At 47.2% G+C, this 19,862-nt stretch overlaps 1 protein-coding gene across 1 annotated transcript in view; it reads right to left on the bottom strand.

Moving 5' to 3' along the window:
• Positions 1 to 1,191: 1,191 nt before the first annotated feature.
• Positions 1,192 to 19,862, bottom strand: part of Xpd (general transcription and DNA repair factor IIH helicase subunit Xpd) — a 48,457-nt gene continuing 29,786 nt past the window's right edge. The window contains exons 14-22 of the mRNA XM_084580714.1: positions 19,353 to 19,497; positions 18,398 to 18,537; positions 11,994 to 12,095; positions 10,951 to 11,229; positions 9,554 to 9,626; positions 9,398 to 9,468; positions 7,708 to 7,851; positions 6,209 to 6,352; positions 1,192 to 1,435 (exon numbers count right to left, since the gene is read on the bottom strand). Of these exons, the coding sequence (XP_084436840.1) occupies positions 1,343 to 1,435; positions 6,209 to 6,352; positions 7,708 to 7,851; positions 9,398 to 9,468; positions 9,554 to 9,626; positions 10,951 to 11,229; positions 11,994 to 12,095; positions 18,398 to 18,537; positions 19,353 to 19,497 (1,191 nt within the window). The 3' untranslated portion in view covers positions 1,192 to 1,342. The remainder of the gene's footprint in view (positions 1,436 to 6,208; positions 6,353 to 7,707; positions 7,852 to 9,397; positions 9,469 to 9,553; positions 9,627 to 10,950; positions 11,230 to 11,993; positions 12,096 to 18,397; positions 18,538 to 19,352; positions 19,498 to 19,862) is intronic.

Below are 19,862 nucleotides of genomic sequence, written 5' to 3'. Positions count from 1 at the left end.
TCGCACAGTCCCTGGTCATCGCCCGTCGTTCTCGTGAAAAAGCCGCAGGGAGGTTGGCGTTTCTGCGTTGATTTCCAAAGGGTGAACGCGGTTACCGAGAAAGACGTGCACCCATTACCGCGAATCGATGACATTTTGGATCTGCTGCAGGGTTCTCGATATTTCACGACGCTTGACCTCACTTCAGGCTATTGGCAGGTAGGAATCCGCGAAGAGGACAAGTCGAAGCAGTTTCCGTGATCGGCAACACTCTTGTCTCTACTTTTTTTTTATTACAGAACCTCGGTGATACGAAACTCACGGGGTCACGAAAAAATTCGTATCATCCGAACATTCGTATCAAAACGAACGAAAATAAGTATGCAGAAGCATAGGAAAGGCAGTTGTGCATATCTATTTACGTTCGAGGTTTATTACGGTCACGCGGTCACAGCTCGCCACTCGCGGTGCACACAGCGACGCGCGGGCCGCGGGCCTTCGCGGTGCGTACAGCGCGACAAGAGATGACAACGTGCCAGCCGTGCGGCGCTGCAGATTGCTCGCGATGTGTACAGCGCGACTGGCGGTTGCGAAGTATACGGATGTGTAGCCCGCGCGTGCCCGCCGCATGCGCCGCCGACTGCTCCTCACAGCCGCGCACCGCTACAAACTTTTCGCAGCGTGGAAAACTTTCGCGATGCGGGCGACGCGCGGTCCGCCGGCCTCGGCGTACTTCTCGCGGCGCGTACAGCACGACCGAAAACGGTGACATGCAGGCCGCGCCAACGTTTCCGCGCGACGCCGCACACTGCTCGCAGATCGCGATCGTAGAACCAGCGATGTGCAGTCCGTGCGCACCCGCGGCGGTTGCGACGTCTGCGGTTTTTGGGCCACGCGCCGCTGAAAGCTTTTCGCGGTGTGATCCCAAAAGAAAATCGCGACGTGGGCCCGCGAACTGCTCGTGATGCATACAGACAGCGCGGCTGGCGATCGCGGAGTCAGCGATGTGCGGGCAGTGCATACTGCTCAAGGTAGCGGTGGCAATTCGCGCGTTCGTATCATCCGCAGTGGCGTGGGAAAGTGTTCGGAACATCTGAAATTTTGAACATTGTACTCAATGCACTCCAGCCAGGGAATATCGTGAATTCGTACAACTTCAAAATTCGTATTAACCGGATTCGTATCACCGAGATTTTAATGTATTATTTCAATAAACCGCTACCACCAGCGCCAAATTCTGCTTCAGTTTTTTGAGTGTTCGCACAAGGCGAACCATTTGGAAGGAGCCCCTGCATCGATTGGCATTTTATTAAATACTAATGCTAATGATGAGAACACTTCTGATGGACAGTCCTGGCCCTTCTCAATGCAGCTGCACCCGGCTCTCTATCTTCTTCCTCGTCTCCTCCATCTGGAGCTGCTCGGCTGTGAGTAGTGACACGCCCAGCTGGTCCTCCTGCGAACAGGCACACAGACGGTTACCACTGCTGGTTGGTGAAGGCCGATAAATAATCTCCTTCTTGGCACTAGTATTTGGATGTGGCTGTTACTGAGCCACAAACACTCTTCGTCAATCATCAGGAGTTGGCATTCTCGACTGAAACTGTTTGAGGTAGATATCGTGCTGTGAGTTTGTATAAATACAGGGTGGTGTACAGATCAACAGCCGACGAGATTTTCCCGGTGCCTTAAGTTTACAAAAAAAAAAAATATCCATATATGTCGACACGTGTGATGATGGCTCCATGCGCAACGCAAAGGCAATCATCAACAAGCAGCCAGAATGCTGCTGCAGTGAATCAGCCAAGAAAAGGTGCTAGAAGGGGTCATTTCACTGGTTTTAAAATCCACAACAGGCAGGCAGAAGGGCACTCCACACATGGCAATGGCATGGTAGCTATATTATCCTTTTATGCAGGAGCAGGTACATCAGTGTAGTGAGATACCAATTTGTGAGACAATGTTCCAAAGAAAAGCAGAGCAAGAAAACAGGACAAGAAGAGAAAAGGAGAGAATGGGTGCTCTACTTGCAATTGAATGATATAAGTTAATTTCCCACCCTGTCCTTGCCTTCCCTTCTTCTGGCTCTGAGCGATATTCTTCTTTGAAACATTAGGTTTATGAAGTTTAATGCACCAAAGCAACTCAGGCTATGAGAGGTGCCGTAGTGGAAGGCTCTGGAAATTTCAACTGCCTTGGTTTCTCTAATGTCCACTGACATCGCATACCACATGGGCACTTTGCTTTTCGCATCCATCGAAAAGCAGCCACAGCAACCTGAACTTGATCCTGCATTCTTGGGCACTGCAGTCGAGCGTCCTAACCGCTGCACCACCACGACGGGGAGAAACATTAGGTCTGGTACAATTATTATAAATTCACTACCCCTACCAAAGCATCACCAATCAAATTGTTTCAGAAAAATCATGCCACTCGTATTAGTACACACCTGCCAGCAGAGTCTTCCAGTAGGCACACAAAGCTCTGACTGCGTGTGACCATGCATTATTTTCACTGCTTTAGCAATTACAGGTGCGGCTTGCTTCTACAAAGCACAAGTGATGCTTCCATCAACGCCAGAGTCTAAGAACACTAATGTGTTGACACTGCACCCCCTGAAACGTCCATAGCATGTTTGGCTGTGCCAGGGCTCGCATTGTAGTTATACTGCAAGCCGATAGATGGCACTGATTTCAGCTGTCCCTGCTCAGTGGTTGTGCCAGCTCGAGGGTGCACTGCCTACTCTCAATTTTCGCACTTAGTGGCCTGAATACAACTCAAAGCGCAAAAAAAATTTGTTGCTCAAAATTGAAATGAAACGTGTGCCAGTCTTAAAATCTGCTGATATGAATTTACCTTTTGCAGAGCGTGATGTCATCAGCATACGCCGTGACGCGCACTGATTAATGATGCGCACACAGACCAAGCAGCACTCAAAGTCCATTCACGTTCAGCTCGTGAAATCCCTGCTTTATCCGAACTACCGTGTCCGTATTATAGGTCGAGTTTAAATATAGGTGGACACCCTTAACTTGAAGTGAAGAAGAGAGAAAAAAAGTGGAGAAACGCATATATTTAAAACACTGGCTGTGTCCCTGCATCACCAAAGCTACGATCTCACTCCCAACTGACAGCAGCGTCATAGGACTTGGTTGGAGGGGAGGACGTGTTGGGAGAGGAGTGGAAAGAATGGGAATGCGCAGCTCAGTAACTGCCTCCTTTAGGACGTAGGGGCACCTTAACTGGGCTAAGACGACTCTGCGCCTCGCCACCTCTCAGAGTATCATTTAGTTCCATCAAGTGTGTAGCCTCCTTAACTGGGCTAAGACGACTGTGCCCCTCGCCACCTCCCAGAGCATCATCTAATTCCATCAAGTGTGTTGCTTCGGCAGCACTCCCTGAAAGGTTTCACGCAAACAGCTGATCTGGTCGATGCCACCGCACTATGTTTTCTAAAACGCTAAACAGTCGCTGAGCAAGCAACCATTTTGATGTTCACTTCGGCGAGCACCAACTTTTTCTGGGAAGACGTAAATTCCCTCCACATGCCGCTATTCATTGCTAAAGAGGCATTTTATACTATTGCAGATTGAAGGAAACAGCGCACATTTTATACTATTATAGATTGAAGGAAAGAGCGCACGTGAAGACAAATGCGCTTGGAATAAAAAACAAAAATCCAGCAACTGCTGGATGTCAATACGGCTTTGGCTGTCCATTCAGGAGCAGACACGAAACTTGTTGCCAGACTGTGCCTCAAATTCTGCCAAAGGCCGCTATATAAGACGGGAGCGACTTTAGCTTGCGTTTTCAAGAAAAAATCTCGACCTATATTCCGGTTTATAAGGTAGTCACTGATCAAAGCATATTAAATATAAGCGATGAACCTCAAGTCTCCATCCTTCTGCTCACTAAAGGTGCAAACGATTACTGCACTGGAAAAATTTCCGTTTTAACGCGGTAGCGTTAAGGAGCTCGTGTCGCAGAAAAACCGGTGTCGTCGGCGGCGTTGGCGTGAGCGATAAATCCCGGCATGCACTTCATAAGTAAACATGCACTTCGTAAATAAAAAGCAACTTCCAAGATAGGCTGGGTGGGAATCGAACCAGGGTCTCCGGAGTGTGAGACGGAGACGCTACCACTCAGCCACGAGTTCGATGCTTGAAAGCGGTACAAAAGCGCTTCTAGTGAATGCGGTGTTGCCTTAAAAACTTGCCGTAGAACGTTATACTGCGGTGTATATCGGTAATTATGAGCATGTTACAGAAGTCGCAGTTACACGAGTAGCGAAGCACGTTTCCGCTACATTTCTTCTGCGCTTTGCGCACATGCAGAGCCACCTTGCGGCAAACACAGAAGAACCCCTCCTTGCAATGTGCGGCGCTGCCCCGACACGTGGCGCGCCACTCGCCCCTGACGTTTCGCCGTGCACCCTCACGGGTTGTAGAATCAAGCGTCTTTCCTTTCTTTAGATCACTATCTTCGCTCACCCGCTTCTCCCCTTCGGGCCGCGCGGGTACCGTTGCGAGGATGCCCCAATACCCTTGCGTTTAATAAGTTTTCTCGACGAGGTGCAATAACGCTATCGCGTTCCACTCTTGAAGGCGAAGCTTAAAAGTCCTCCAAATTTTTGTGTTTATCATTGCTTTTTGACTCTAAATGCATGTAAGAAAACTGTTCACTCATTTTTCTTTTAAGGGGGCAAAATTTCATGATGCAGTGGACTAGTAGTACAACGCGGTCATTCACGACTCAAAGTTGTGATCAGGCTGCACATGAGTAGGTAAAAACATTCTCACATGGCAAATGAAACAGGCGGGGAAAAAGGACGTGTCGGATTTTGGATCATAACGTAACTAATACAGTTGACACGTGACAGCCTGAGCGGATGTCATTTTTATTCTGATGCAAATTATCACAGACAAGGTATAATGTTCATTAAACGCCCTTCCAATGGAGGTAAAGGAGCTCCTGAATGTTCTGCAAGGACTTGAGTGAGCGTAGTTCAGTACCCAGTCAAATACTCTTTAGTAACACACACTTGGATCAAAAAAAAATTTTAGGATATAACTATCTCAGAAGCTTACACTGTCATAATTAAAATGTAATAAAAAAAATTCATGCCTTAATATAAATGTGCAAGACAGACACAGCTTCAATGCAATAGTAGCAGCAGTTTAACATCTCACACAAAACAGGAAGAAAAATAGCTTGGATGCTTGCACAGTAGGTTCTCACTTCTGAGGTGGCTTTCAAGGTGTATCGGGCCACTCGAGTTACTTTAGACAGCTTGGAAAAAAGACAGAAACTGCATCACTGGACAGCCAAGGCCTCTTTTCTGAAGAACGCCTGGCGCAGATGTGGTCCGTAGACGTTAACGTCCAGTCTGCTCTCAGACTCTCCCAGTGCCACTTTTCCAAATGAAGACTGTAAGACGGAGCACTGACTAAAAGGATTCGCCCTGTACAGGCTCTGTTGCTTGAACTGCAGTTTTGGACAAAGCACTTTCCATTGCAAGCATGTCACAAAAAAGGAAAAAGAAACAGCGCTGCTACCTTCACCTACACAATGCTCACCAGCTGTGGACTTCTGCACTGACAAATGCCAAACAAGGATACGACATTCAAAAGTACACGTTCAAAACAAAACACAAGTGCAGCTGTACGGACACAGTAGCGCAGCACACCAGACCGAGCCACCCAGCCTGGAACCATGCTTCGCAGCACCCTGTGCGCCAACGCCGGACAAGGTTCAAGGCAGCCGGTGCCAATGGCAACACACCCGAAACATACTATGGCTGCAAGCGGGTAGCGCTCTCGCACGCGGTGGGGGGAGAATGTGACCACCTCAGTATAGCATTCTTACACTTTAGTTGCCGCACTCTCGTCCCCCTTACTACTGCATTAGGTTCTCCTCACCACTGAACAGGACAGTTAGCTATGGTCGGGGAATTATTCTCCTGAGAGTGACAATCTCTCAATACCTTCATCCAGAAAATGCTAATTCGTCTCCTTCATTTGTCCGATCCCCCTCTCCTGCAGGTGCTAACCGACAACACAAGTACATGAGATGCTGACGCCACATCGAACAACCATTGCCTTGGGGTTCGAGCTTAAACGAGGCCCTCAATATGAAAAAGCAGACGCTGGGAAAGTGACTGCTCCGTGGCACGTGCCAAAGGGGTCTGCCACCAGAGTAACAGGAAGAGCAGCAGGAATCGGGCCCGTACCCGAGTGAAGGGCTGCGCCATCTGCCTCAGGAACCGCCGCACCACCTGCAGGGCCTCCTCGGTGCTCAGGTTACACAGGGAGTCCTGAAGGTGCTCCTGGATCCAGCGGGGGAGCTTGCTGCGCTTGTCATACCGAGAGAAGCGCTGCGGAAACGAGACACATCGTGCACCGCATTACAAGCACATTCCTCACAGAATTGGCAAAGTTCAGTCGGTTAAATACTGGTATCTCGTCCAGGCAACTTGGCACAATCTAAAAACGCTTTGCTGCCGGAGAAGACTGTTAGAGCGGAAAGGTACTGCACAAAAGAAACACAGTGCACATGTATGACCATAGTACAGCAATTACAAAGTTAACACATAGAAAAGATTCCTCTGTGCTAGCAATAAGCTGAAGCAAGCAAGCACTAGCTGAGAGAGTTCTATCGATGGTAAAAATTCACAGAAATGTTCATTAACGCAAAACCCAGTGAGCAAAGAGTACTGCTTAATGAATATGCTGTGTGCAAATATACACTGATACACTCACGGCTGATACAAATCACAACAGTTACTGCAATCACTGTTTAACGTGACGGCGCAGCATGTTTCCAGCAGCAACAGCAGGGCAACTAAGGCACTGGGGAAGACTGAATGGCATTGCAATGATGCACGCTTTAAGCCTGACTGTGACTGTACTTTCCATGTGCCGCTGATGCCATTATGACCAGTCACACAGCATACAGATGCCAGCACTAAGCAGCTTCGGTCAGCCTTCTTCCTTTCTTCTTTTCTTACCTGCTGCATTTTCAATGACAATAGAAGTGAAATTAACAGTGAGCACAGCTTTAAATATTTGTTGCTTTGCCAAATCAAAATTTTCCTGCAGAAGCGAAATATCACCAGTGCAATGAAAACATGGAGCTTTGTTTACAATGCACCTTTGCAGGTTAAGTTACATATCCCGGACAGCCCACAAAAACAAGCAGAGCGAAAATGGCCCTCGTGACTGACCGACCGATTGATTGATTGATTACCCCACTTCAATGGCACAGGAAATGTTTTCATTAGTAATACAGCTTTTACTATAATGCAGGAAAGGCCATAAAATAATAAACAGCAATTGCCATCACTGACAGTTTTCACAAGCAGGCTGGCAATAATGTCAATTCGTTAAATCTGACTTGATTTGCATTGCCTCTTATCCCTTGGCAATAAGAAAATTCCCTTTCTATAGCAACAATCATGAAGTCTCTTTCAACCTTGACATTATGATCCTGTTATCAAACAGTGGGGAAGAATTTTTTCCCTCTTTTACTTCAATTTTATTTCAGCAACAGATATGTCTTTTACTGCCCCATGAAGATTACCACAACCAGAAAGGGCCAAAGAACTCCCTGTTACAAAGAACAAACTCTGCATAGAGCTGAGCTGGGTGTCCTTCAATAGATTGCAGCAGCACCTCCACATCAGTTCCATCCCCATCCATGCTTGCCAGCCTCGTAAAAATGGCAGCGCACCTTGTCGGCGAAGATCATGATGCCGTAGTCCGTCTTGCCCCGAAGTGCACGACCCACACACTGTGCAGCGTGCCGCATCGCGTCAAAGGTGAGGAAGTCGTTCTCCCGAATCTGGAACTGGTCCCTCAGGAACTCCAGCCGGGCCTTCCATGGGGAAATAGGAATCTTATCAGCAATCTTACAGCCAACAGTTCAGGCGAAGTTTAACTGTGCCAGGTGGTGGCGGTGTCTGTGTTAAACTAAACAACAGTGGTACAGAATAGGACGTCTACTCTACTTTAGATGGGTGGAGGCATCAAATGTCTTAGGCATTTTTCTTCCGAATCGTGTGAGTGGCATCTGTAGACAGTAGATTCACAGTAGATTCTCAGAAGCTTTCTGGTCATTTGTACCAAATTTAGCAGCATTCCAATTTTTTGTAGTAGCGCAAATGAATTTTAAAATTTCCCAATTCATGGCATCAATCGGAAAGATCTTTACGAGCAACCTTGGGCACGTGCCCTAACTAGATGCACGGCACTTCGTTTGATGCATTACAAAATTTTGAGGTTGCTTTCGGTCATTTCTGACAAACAGCGACTCCAACTGTCACTTGCAATAGCCAGTTTAGCTAATTAACATACGCACAATTGTTTTTGCCACCGTACCCATGGTGTCATAGCTTGGTATGTTGTCATGTCATAGGTTGGTCAAAACTTACTTTCGGTTTCAGTTTCATGGTAATTGTTTTTTCTTTAAATACTTCTACTCAGTATATTTAAAAAGAAATTTTTTGTAATAGGGAGAAGGGATTTTATGGAATCTGATGTGATTATGAACTCAAAATGTTGACGAAACCCTCGGAGCTGCCCTTTCAAGGTGAGGCTGACGTGCTAAGCCTGTCTGAAAAATAACTGTAGGTGCCCCAACAGCAGATCTCAGTGCATGCCTTTGCTCAGTCTAAACTGCAGTGCAGTTAGCCACTGCGATTAGGAATTTTGCAAGAAGGCTGAGTAAGCCACAGCCACGACCTAACACACATGTTTGTGCTAGCAGTGGCGGTGGCAATTGGCACAAAAACCAGCCCCGAGGGCAAAAACTCACATCTTGGCCAAGATGTCTTCAATGTTTACAGTCCCTCAAAAAGTGGCTCAGTGCATAGTCCCTGAAGCTTACAGTGGCTAGCTGTATGATTAAACAGTATCTCATGAAATTTAGCTACGGTTATCTGACAGATAAAATAAAAACAGCCAAAGAATAACTGAATAGCTGATGTGGGAGTGGGTTGATTTGGTTTGGTTTGTGGGATTTAACGTCCCAAAGCGACTCAGGCTATGAGAGACGCCATAGTGAAGGGGTCCGGAAATTTCGACCCCCTGGGGTTTTTTAACGCGCACTGACATCGCACAGCAGACGGGCACCTTGCTTTTCGCTTCCATCAAAAATTAGCCATTGTGACCGGGATTCGATCCCACATCCTTGAACACAGAACTCGAGCGCCCTAACCCGTGCACCATCACAAGGGGGCGGGCAGAGGGTTGACGCAGCATTCACAGATTTATGCAAGTGCTCAGAGAACTTGAAAAGTACTTTAAGGAACTGAAGAGTTCCCCGAAATGCACTTTAAGAAGCTCCCACTGTTTTACTACTTACTACCTCCACGGTGATTCCCCTGCCCCTCTCCCTTTCCAACCTATCTGCCCCCACTCACCCTGAGTATCCTGCTCTGGGTGTAGACAAAGGGGATGCCAAACATGAGTACGGCACGGCCCAGGTGGTGGTCTGCGCACAGGGCAGGAAAGAGAGCAAGCCTGGTTACTCACTCTGAAGAGGAGGAAGAGGGGTAGACGTAGCCCAGGGCACTCACCAAAATCCACGCCTTCGGACACTTTGCCTCGAGCCACGGAGAGAAGCACAGCCCCCCGGCCATTCTCGCATGCCTGCAACGAGATGGATGATATGGGCCCACTTAAGGTTGCATGCAAGCACTCCAGATCCTCAAAGTTTAGGAGGTGTCATGAGAAGGGTTTTCACTAAGGAACAGTTGCAAACAAACTAAAGCAAACTTTTCAGCAAAACTCAAGTGCTGCTCACCCTCATGCCATCCAAGTAGGAAACGAGAGATACTGCATCCTAATAATACTGTATGTGGTGCCAAGCTGTACATGCACATCAGCTCACGGAAGGCACGCAAAAAATAGTGAGATTAGTCCAGTAAAAAAGACGACGCATTCACCAATGCATGTTATGTCCTGACCAGCCTTTACAGGAAGTGAATGAGCCAATTTAAATTCCTCTCTGCTTATCCATGAACCCTATTTTTCGAGACTTCAGCTGATCCTGGCTCACATGCTTTCCCCGTTAATACGCTTTTACTGCGACAGTGTTTAACGCTGTCACACTAAAATTCAACACTGGCATGGTCAGTGTCGATGTGTTCAGTGAAAAATCATGGGCATAGGAGGCACAAGTTGAGGCTTTAGTGTCAGACAAGTATAGCAAACTAATAACTTATAAGTATGCAAAGGTAGCCACAGACAAGGGCCACCGACACTATCACGTCATACCTGTAAAGACGAAGCTCATGTCCTCCTAATCTCTTTTTTTCCTCAAATCTGTTTGAAATGAGGTTCCACTGAATTACTAGAATAGGAGAGCATATGTGAATTCTGTTGCTTTGCAACCCTCTATGGGCATTAAAATTTTTCTTGCTGCTGTAGCCACACGAGGAGCCATTATTGCACAACATTCAAGCACCGCCTAATCTAGAAAGATGCCTGTGGCATCGCTTCCTTACCCACTGTAGCCGTTGTGCCGTGAGTTGCGGGCGGTTGTGAAGAGATGGCGCTAGCTACGTCCCTAGCTCTGCAAAGGGGATTGGGGTGGCGAGGTATCGAAGCCGGAGCAGCTGTCCGGAAAGCTCGAGCACAAATGCATGTTGCAGGCGAGATTCGCAAGAACCGCCAGCTACCACGTCATGTGAAAATGAGGAAAGGTAACGGCAGCACGTTTTCGGCATATACGGCCGGCATCTTTCTAAAGGAGGCGATGATTCAAAACATCCTGCACAGTAGTCAAGCGTCGCTCAATGACAGCAATGTTGTATGAATAGCCATTGTAATGGCTCAATTTTGCTATTCACACAACAAGAGGACACACAGCCAATTTTTCTCACACCTGTGCCTCGCAGATCCACGCCGACATGATGCTAGACCATAATGATAGGCAGTCCAACAATGCGCACGCGGTCACAATGCACAGCACCTTGACGTAGTTGGCCAAGGCCAGTGCGGTCTCGGCTGCATCGGGTGTCTCGAGGAAGAGCAGCTTGCGCCTCTGCAGCTGGTCAAGGACCCCCTGCTCATACCAGGCGGCCACCACAGACTCCAGGTACACGTACGAGGTGAAGAAGCACACCAAGCCGTCCGGCACACATGATGCCAACTCCACCAGCAGCGCCCCGTAGTTGCGCACCACGGACACCTCCTCGCGGGTCTCAAAGCGGGAGCTCAACGCCACCTGGTCACTGCCCTTGCTCACTATCTGCACCCGGGGGGTAGAGGGGGAGGGAGCTGCAAGTTAGCTGCCTGACACGAATACCGCTGCCACACGGGCACTTTGGATCGTGGTTGCTAACGATCGTGGTTGAAGTTTCAACTGCAGTCGAGACGTACCCACTCGATTCTTTTCGACAAGTTCGGTTGCTACCCAAGAGATGGCGCTGCACACACAATAATCATAGCGATCAGTTTGTAATGTATATAGAAATACAAGCTTGATAAAAACATTGTTCTCTGTCAGGCCACAGCTTCTGCGGACGAGTAGCAGTTGTGTCGTCCACTGCAGACGTAGGCAGGACGCCAGGCGACTAGCACACGTGGGAACTGGTGAACACGTTCGGGCCCACACGTTTGTTTACCACTAGCAAAACGAATATGTGGTTCCCAGAGTTAGAACACAGCTTTGCAATTCAGAACACATAAATTTAAACACAACATTATCTATTTTAATAATCTATGTTTTTTCTAATCTTTACTTTTAGTTAGTGTATTTGATTAATGTCTGGGAACGAGGATGGCAACGACAGCTCGACTGCAGTGGAGACAGTAGAGCAGGATCGTGGGTGATCACGGTTCAATTCGCAGTGTAGCAACGCCTGATCTGCATCGAGTTTGATTTGATTGACTTGATTACGACTGAAAGTGCCCGTGCGACCGGGGTATAAGAACCATTGACAGGGATAACACAGGTGGGCAATCTCTTGAGAAGCCCTCCTACTGGAAGGAGGGAGAGTCCAAACAACTTACCAGCGGGCAGATGCTGGGCCGAGCCAAAGTTATGCTAAGTGAGGCCGACACCACAGGCCGGAAGTCGAGGATCTTGGGATACATCTCCACAGGAGACAGGGTCTGCAGAACAGAAACACATACATAATGTGTTACCAAGGAAAAAATTAGCTGTCATTTAGCTTGTGGTTAAACCTGGAGTTAAGCGAGAGCTATCTGCATCGCTACGCTTAGGTTCGGCTTAAAAGTAAAGACATGGTATTTGCGCATAGTTTACTCTATGGTTTCAGCTTTATTTATGCCATAGGGGGAACTTTTGACCACTAAAGTGCAATGAGGCGAAAGCCTCTATCGCACGGTGGTCTGAAACCTTCCACTACGGCACCTTTTTCTCTATTTTAATGCACTTTTACAATGACGCGACAGCGTAAGCTACCAGCCAACATATAAAGCCCCGCTTTAACCGAGCCATATGAACGTGCCTGTGTGGCCTAGGGATAACATGAATGCAAGGGTTTTGGTAGGCTGATTGCGATATCACCCTCCCATATGAAAGGAAAGACCTGAGTTGGCAGCTCCTGCCAAACGTAATGTTTGGAAGCCCTGCATCCAGTTAGTGCTCGGCCATGTCAACTGCCAGCTACCACCTCCCATGACTACTACTTCTTTCTTCGCTCTTCGGACAGGCATGGCAAAATGGCGAGACAGTGACCAATGTAGCTCTCACCACAAAAGTCCTTCCACAACAGTAGAAGAAAAATAAATGACCAAGCAGGCGACTCCAGAAGAAACCTCAAGCAATGTATGTATAAAATTGTGGCTTTCTGATTAATTTAGGATCAAGTTAAATTTTGATTTAGTTTGGTTTGGTTTCGTTTACGATGTTTAAAGTGCCAAGGCGACTCTGGTCATCGAAGACACCGTAGTAGAGGGCTCCGGAAAGTTTAACCACCGTGGGTTCTTTAACGTGCATTGACATCACACAGCACACCGGTGCCTTGCTTTTTTATGCATCGAAAACTGACCACCGTGGTCGGGATTTTATCCCGCATCCTTGGGCACAGCAGTTCAACGCAACTACTGCACCACTCCGGCGAGCAATCAAAACTTTGCTTGTGTGGTTACAAATAATGTTCGTATTATCATGCTGCCGAGAATGGAAGAAGAGAAGAGAAGAAGAGAATGGAAGAAGAGACGAGTACATAAAAATGGCCCTTCACACTTGACCTGGCCCTCTTTTGCAACCATCAGAGAAGCCGTACGAGAGCGAGAGTGAAATGTGTTTGTGATGGAAGCCATACTTGGGGTCCAGAAAAAGAAATGTAGCTGAAAGTAACTGTGCAAAAACTGTTGCTGTGATCAGTTTTTGCAACACACTGCATTGGGAACAGCAAAGAGAAGCTGAACAGACTGCAAGCTAGCACATGAAAACAAAAGCAAAACGACTTCATTAAAGACAATGAAACAGTCTGAAAATCGTACATTGCCCTCTTCACATGCGCTGTCACTCGAGCCGTTCATCTAGAGCTAGTCTCGAACCTTTCATTTGATGACTTTCTATTGGCTTTCAGAAGATTTACCGTTCGACGGGGATTATCATCGGTTATATACAGTGACAATGCGAAAACTTTTCAAAGAGCTTCTAGGAAAGGGATAGATCAAAAGTAACTCAGAGACGTCGTTCCACCTAGGGTAGTGCGAGCAAGATGAGAGAAAAACAGTTTCTTCTACAAACGAAGCAGAGGGGAAGTGCTTGCTGTGGAGAAAACCTATGCACCTAGCCATCAGAGCCGAGGGTAGGGCTCTTTGCAGCATGTACCGTATTTATCCAAATCTAGGCCGATAGTTTTTTTTTTCTTTAAGAAAAAAGCCAGTTTAGGGATTCATGATAGACGACAAAAATCTGGAAAATCTGGAAAAACGGCGCACAAGCGATATCCCGTCAAAACTCTAGTCAGATGGCAGCACTGCGGCCATTGCTACTCCCAGTCGAAGGTAACGGATGAATTTGTACTTGAGAGGGCAGCTCCGAATTCACATGCACATTTTACTGTAGGTGGAGATACTGCTTTCCATGTGACCCAAGGATATGAATGATGCTTGAAAGCCTCCGAGATATGAGAACAAAGTTCTTAGCGCTAAACTTTAGGTTTTTTTTCGTGTACAGAGCTCGCGACTGGAATGACCTTCCCAGCAGCCTTGCGCTAATCTCCCACCCTGCTCACTTCAAGACTGCCATCAAAGAAGCCTCATCTTTGTAATCACTTTACAAAAACCACTGTCAACCGCCGTGAGCGCCCACACCTCATGTAATGTCCCACCTGGGGGCCCTTGAGATTCTAATAAATAAAATAATAAAATACATTAAGACCTAGACATTTCAATCTTGGTTAATTTTAAATCCTGAACGAGCCAAAAGAGCTATGCCCCATTGGTATCAGGCTGAGGCATGGCCTACAAAAAGAACCCACAATGTGTGCGAGACTGGCAAAGATGAGCAACTGGCCACTCAAACTTCAAGACATGCAGCGGGCACTGCACCACGTTAACAGGCCGCACCGAGCACTAGACTGTGGTCTGTTAGTGCAGCACTTGTGTAACCATCCAAAGTTACACACTAGAACAGCGCTGCACGAGTACAAGCAATTGACCAACTGTACGCCCCCTATGGCCTCTGCGCGTTCTGGACTAATGCCTCAGAGGTTCGGCGAGACATCATCGGCATCGTGGGAAAGTGGAACGGTCCACGCTGTGCTCTGCAGCGGCTAGCCAAAGCTGGCACGTACGAAGAGCTATGTGACAACCTGCTTGTCTACATTGATGGCTCTGTGGACAGAGAGAGCTGCTCGCTCGATAGCAGTAATGGCTACCATACCCGCCAACAGCATGTGCATTTTCTGGGCTCCTCTACCACGGTGCAGTTGCTAGCCCGGCGATTAGGCCTGGACCTGCTGCTCAGCCTTGCTCCATCATCACTCAGGTGCGCTGCGCTCAGTGACTCCCGTGTCGCCCTAAGCCTTCTACAAACATCTGGCTGTGGAACTCCGCTGGTGCGTCAAATCTGTGCATGCATTGACCACCTATCGCTACGCAGATGCGTCATCTGTACAAAATGGGTTCCCGGCCACTGCAGCATCGAGGGAAACGAACGAGCCAACTAAGTTGCGAACCACCGCACGCCAACTACCTCCCAGTGACGGGCCGCTCTAGTAGGCCGGCAGCTGTCCAAGACCACCTCTGACAGCAGCACTCGAACCCGTGCATCGTGCGAGGTGACTGCGTCTGCAGCATTAGCGGAAGATCCCTCACACAGCTGCAACCCACAATGATACTTCACATTCACACTAGATGTGTGTAGCCCAGAGAACAACAGGTGAACTGCGGAATAGCGAAGAGTGGCGTGCATGGCAAATGTGGTGCAGTTCGAGCACTAGAACATCGCTTTTTCACTGTTCTGCATTCACCAAACTATGGCAGCAGCAGTGGCCATGACGACACCTCGTTGATAGCAGTAGAATTCTTTTGGGTTGCCGGCAACATCGATGTTCCGAAGATAACACCGAGTGCAGTGCTCTTACAATTCCTACGTGACCAAGGAAGAAAAGCAGTAGACGTGCCCTAACTACGCCTGAACTTCCTAATCATCGCGGCTTGCTATCAACGATCCGACAGACGGCGCTACCATTGGCAGAACCACTATAAAAGCAGCCCGGCACATATTGGACGGCACTTCGGTAGCAGCTGTGGCCATGACGACACCTCATTAATAGCAGTCCTGTGCTGTTACAGGTTAGTGTTTCATTTGTTTCTCAATAGGACAAAGCCTAGTCAATTGTCTGAATGCTGCTGCTGTTGCCAGGTGCATAATGTGTAACGATGACGAATGTCCCATGTGTCAATTAGTGGTGGAGAACCAAGATCCTTGCATATCTTGCAGACGCCTTGCATATCCCTTCAGACGTTCCACAGGGTAGTATACTGGGGCCACTGCTTTTCATTTTTTACATTAATGACATCGTCTGCATAAGCAATCATCCAAGTTATGTCATTTATGCAGACAACACTTCCTTATTTTCCAGAGCCGCAAACTTGGTAGATCTTGAGCAACAAACAGTAGATTGCTTACACTCTTTACAAGAATAGTCCAAAATTAACTCTTTAAAAATAAACCCTGAAAGAACAAAAGCACTGTTTTTTAGATCTCGCAATAAACTGACTTTACTGCCACCAGTTTGTCTTAGGATGGGATCATCATTCATTCAATTAGTTCCTACAGTCAAAAGTCTTCGTATCCTTTTTAATTAAAATTTGACTTGGAATGATCACGTCGACCTTGTGGTTAACAAACTCTCTCAGGCTGTTGGCATTTTATGTCGATTGAGATATTTCATGCCAAAGCATATAAAGCAAATGTTGTATAACGCACTCTTTTCTTCTGTTTGTTTTCTGGTCTGGGGAACCACATCTATCACTAACATCAACCGCTTGCATCTCCTACAAAAGAAAGCTGTTAGAAATATTGTGAATGCTCCTCCACTTTATGGGGAACGATTTCCCCTCGTTCCCCTATAAAGTCGGTTTTCCCCCGCGGTAGTTACCCTAGCTATCGCGAAATAATGTCAGCATTGGTGGTTACCATTAACTATCAAGAGATGGCGCCAGCGTCGCGGTAGCTGGGGAGTCACGGGAGCCTTTCCCCCTTGCGCATGCCAGAAAGCCAGTTCTCTTGGGCTGAGGAACTCGACGCGAGCGGACACATCCTTCCGCAGTCACCGGCGAAAGCCTCGCGGAACTTTTCCTGCCTGCTCGTCCTGTCCGGCCTCAGAGTTTATCCCCTGCCCTAGCGTGGGCGAACATTGGCCTGTTGCCTTGCTGGTGAGTCAGACGATCTGTATTCATTAGCGTGTTTTATTGCTACCTGCCTTTGTTGTTACTGCAGCAATAAATGCCTGTTTGTTGTCAGCACGTGCTGCTCCTTTGTTCCCAAGAGCAAGGGCTGCAGTGGTCAGCGTGCACTCGGTAGCACACACGATCACTGGGTGGGGTCGGTGGTTTGGATTGTCAACCGCAATTTAACGGGAGAAAATACATTTATCCCCTTATTACAGCCCCACAACTTGAACATTCTGCCCCAATTTTTGAAGAACTAGGCATCACCCCACTTCCCTAGTTATACAAAACGTTACCTCTTAAATGATACAAGGCAAGCATCATTAAAAACAACTGTTTCATGTTACAGCTGTCAAGATTACAGTGTAAAGATTCTATTTACTCAACTAGAACAAGTTTTCAATGGTTATTACCCAGGACGTGCACAAATTACGGCTGTCAAATGTTGCGCTTCACTCTCCCGAATTTATTCAATGAAGAATCAATGTTGATGAACAACTGACTGATACCTGTGCTACCTCACATTCTCAATGTTTGAATGTTAACCCATACTTTTCTTTATTTCAACTAAGTTTTTTATGCGTGACAATACTAAACTGCCTCTGTAGGGCGCGTCGGCCTCATCAAGCCTTATCACTGGCTTTTTGCCGATGCACCCAACAGCCTGATGATGTTGAATAAGAAGTATTGCATTATTCTAAGTCACGAAATGCTAGCGGTCTAAAGAGTGCCGAGTTTGATCCCTAACGACCTTACGGCGCTCATGTGGCCACAAGGCAGCGCGCGTACCAATGAGCGAACTCAGGTGAGCATCTGTGAGTTTTTACAGCAAACAAGCTTGACGTCCTGTCTATTGAACACGGGCTAGTGCTGCTTTGGACTACCACAGCCGGGCGCCCCAACACTAGCTGTTCTGTGCATTGAATGGCATGCGTGCAATTTATTTTTATTTATTGTTTCATCGTGACCAGACGCAACTTGCGCACAGATTATGTACACAATCACCACGCATGCTCTCTCACTGTTCCCCATCGGTGCAGCCAGCGTAAGCGCCATCTTCAGAAAGTGAAGGGGGAGGGAGGAGAGAATAGGCTTATCTCTGTTTGCGGACCCGAAGTTGTGTGTTCTGTGCAAACAGCAGCCGCTCGCCCACTGTGATAAGCTATGCAGTGGTCACACAACCACGGGCGGACGTTGTGCGCTTATCCAGTGCGCGCAGCTCGAGTGCCTTTGAGTACGACAGCAGATAACATGGCTGGCCAAAATCCTTTCCTTCATTAATGTTAATTATTCATGATAAAAACACTCGATGATGATGATGATGTTGATGAGCACCGCAGACTTGCATGGGCTTTGGCTAAGACCGCACTTTGTTGTTTGGATTCTTGAATTATTGGGGGTCGAATCAATGAGATCTTACTGTACTCAAATCTACGTTTTTCACAGAATCAAGGGAAATAGGGGCCCGAAAATACAGACAAAAGACATTCAGGCTATATGAGGGTCACATGGTGTTCAAACATCCCGTGGCTCACCCCAGAAGTGATGATGACTGACTGGAAGCGGTTGAAGACTGGCTTGATGGATAGCGAGGCGTCCATACAGGACAGGTTTATCACAGGGTTAGGCACACCAGGACTCCGTTCGTCGTATGGCTCCACAATCACCGTGAAGCCTGCGTCCAGCGTTATCAGAGAGAATGCATCTACCACCACCAATTAAGGCTTACAAATCTCAAAACCAAGTCCCCCTGCTGCAATATTCCCCTTAATATTCACCCTTCACTTTTTCCCTGTGGCCGAAACGAGAAAGTGAAAAGTGAATGGGAGCGTGAATATTCGAAATTTCAAATATGAATCAAGTATCTTGTTATTCGACTCGTATTGATATTTGAAGAACTGATATTTAGAATTTTCCAAATATTCAAAAATTAGCAAATGGTTTTTGGCAGTTTTTTCAAGCTCATTCGATAATTCAAGCTTTTGGTTAGTTTGGACGTTTTTTTTTGGTCCTTTGAAGGTCGAATTATTGAGAGTTCACTGCATATAGCACCGATATGACGCTCCAACAGGTGTCATGCAGGTAAGGACCTTTGTGCACAAAACACTGGCAAATGGAATCTTATAAAAACTTTACAGTACTTCAGTAGAGTTAGTTGTTGGGCTAGTTGATATTCTAGATTTAAGGACATAGTTTTCAGCGCAAAGGCACGCGGCCAAAGGAAAGAAGAGGAAGGAAGACTATAGGGACGAACACAGTAGAGTATACACTCATGAGTAATTCTGGTTTAATTTTATTTTCAAATAACACGTGTATCCTGAAGTAAACAAGAGAGCAATGGTCGCATTTCTTTTTTAAATTTTTGTTTGTTTTTTTTCCCTCTGATCACAAATTTGATGTTCGAAGGCATTTTTTTTCCGCATAGTATTTTGTCTTTGAAAATTTACACATTTGCATACTCCTACAGAATAGTATGATGCTAGAACCCACCCTTGGTGTAGGTGCTGACCAGACTGGCAAAGTGACATAGCCGCACCAGTGGTCCATAGTTGGTGGGGTCGGCCACCTCCAGGGTGCGCAGCAGAGACCGCAGCCGCTCGGCCGCGAACCGCAGGGGTTTGCGCTCTAGACACACCTGCAAGCTCGCCACCCGCCACACCACCATTAGGCCTTGCACAGTGAGTACGCAACGTTTCTACCCTTCTCCCAACAGCCCCGCCTAAACGTGACGGGAAGACAACCGACCCCATGTTGCCTCTCATTCTGTGCTTTTGACCTACCCGCTACAACACAACAGCATGCAGAAACACTGCGCCCTCCATCCCTTCTGTTCCACTTGTAAGTGGAACTTGTAAAAAGTTCCACTTATAAGTGAAACCTTTTTAGAAGTTCCACTTATAACCCCAACGTATGTGGAACCAGATTAAGAGTGTATCATGCATGCCTCAGTGAGCTGTTCCAAATCTACCCGCTGTCTGTGCACATTTCGTTCTGCGTCTT

The sequence above is a fragment of the Amblyomma maculatum genome, chromosome 10, assembly GCF_055883805.1.
Source record: "Amblyomma maculatum isolate TAMU_Amacu chromosome 10, ASM5588380v1, whole genome shotgun sequence".
NCBI lineage: Eukaryota > Metazoa > Arthropoda > Arachnida > Ixodida > Ixodidae > Amblyomma > Amblyomma maculatum.
This window is presented reverse-complemented; position numbering and strand designations above follow the sequence as displayed.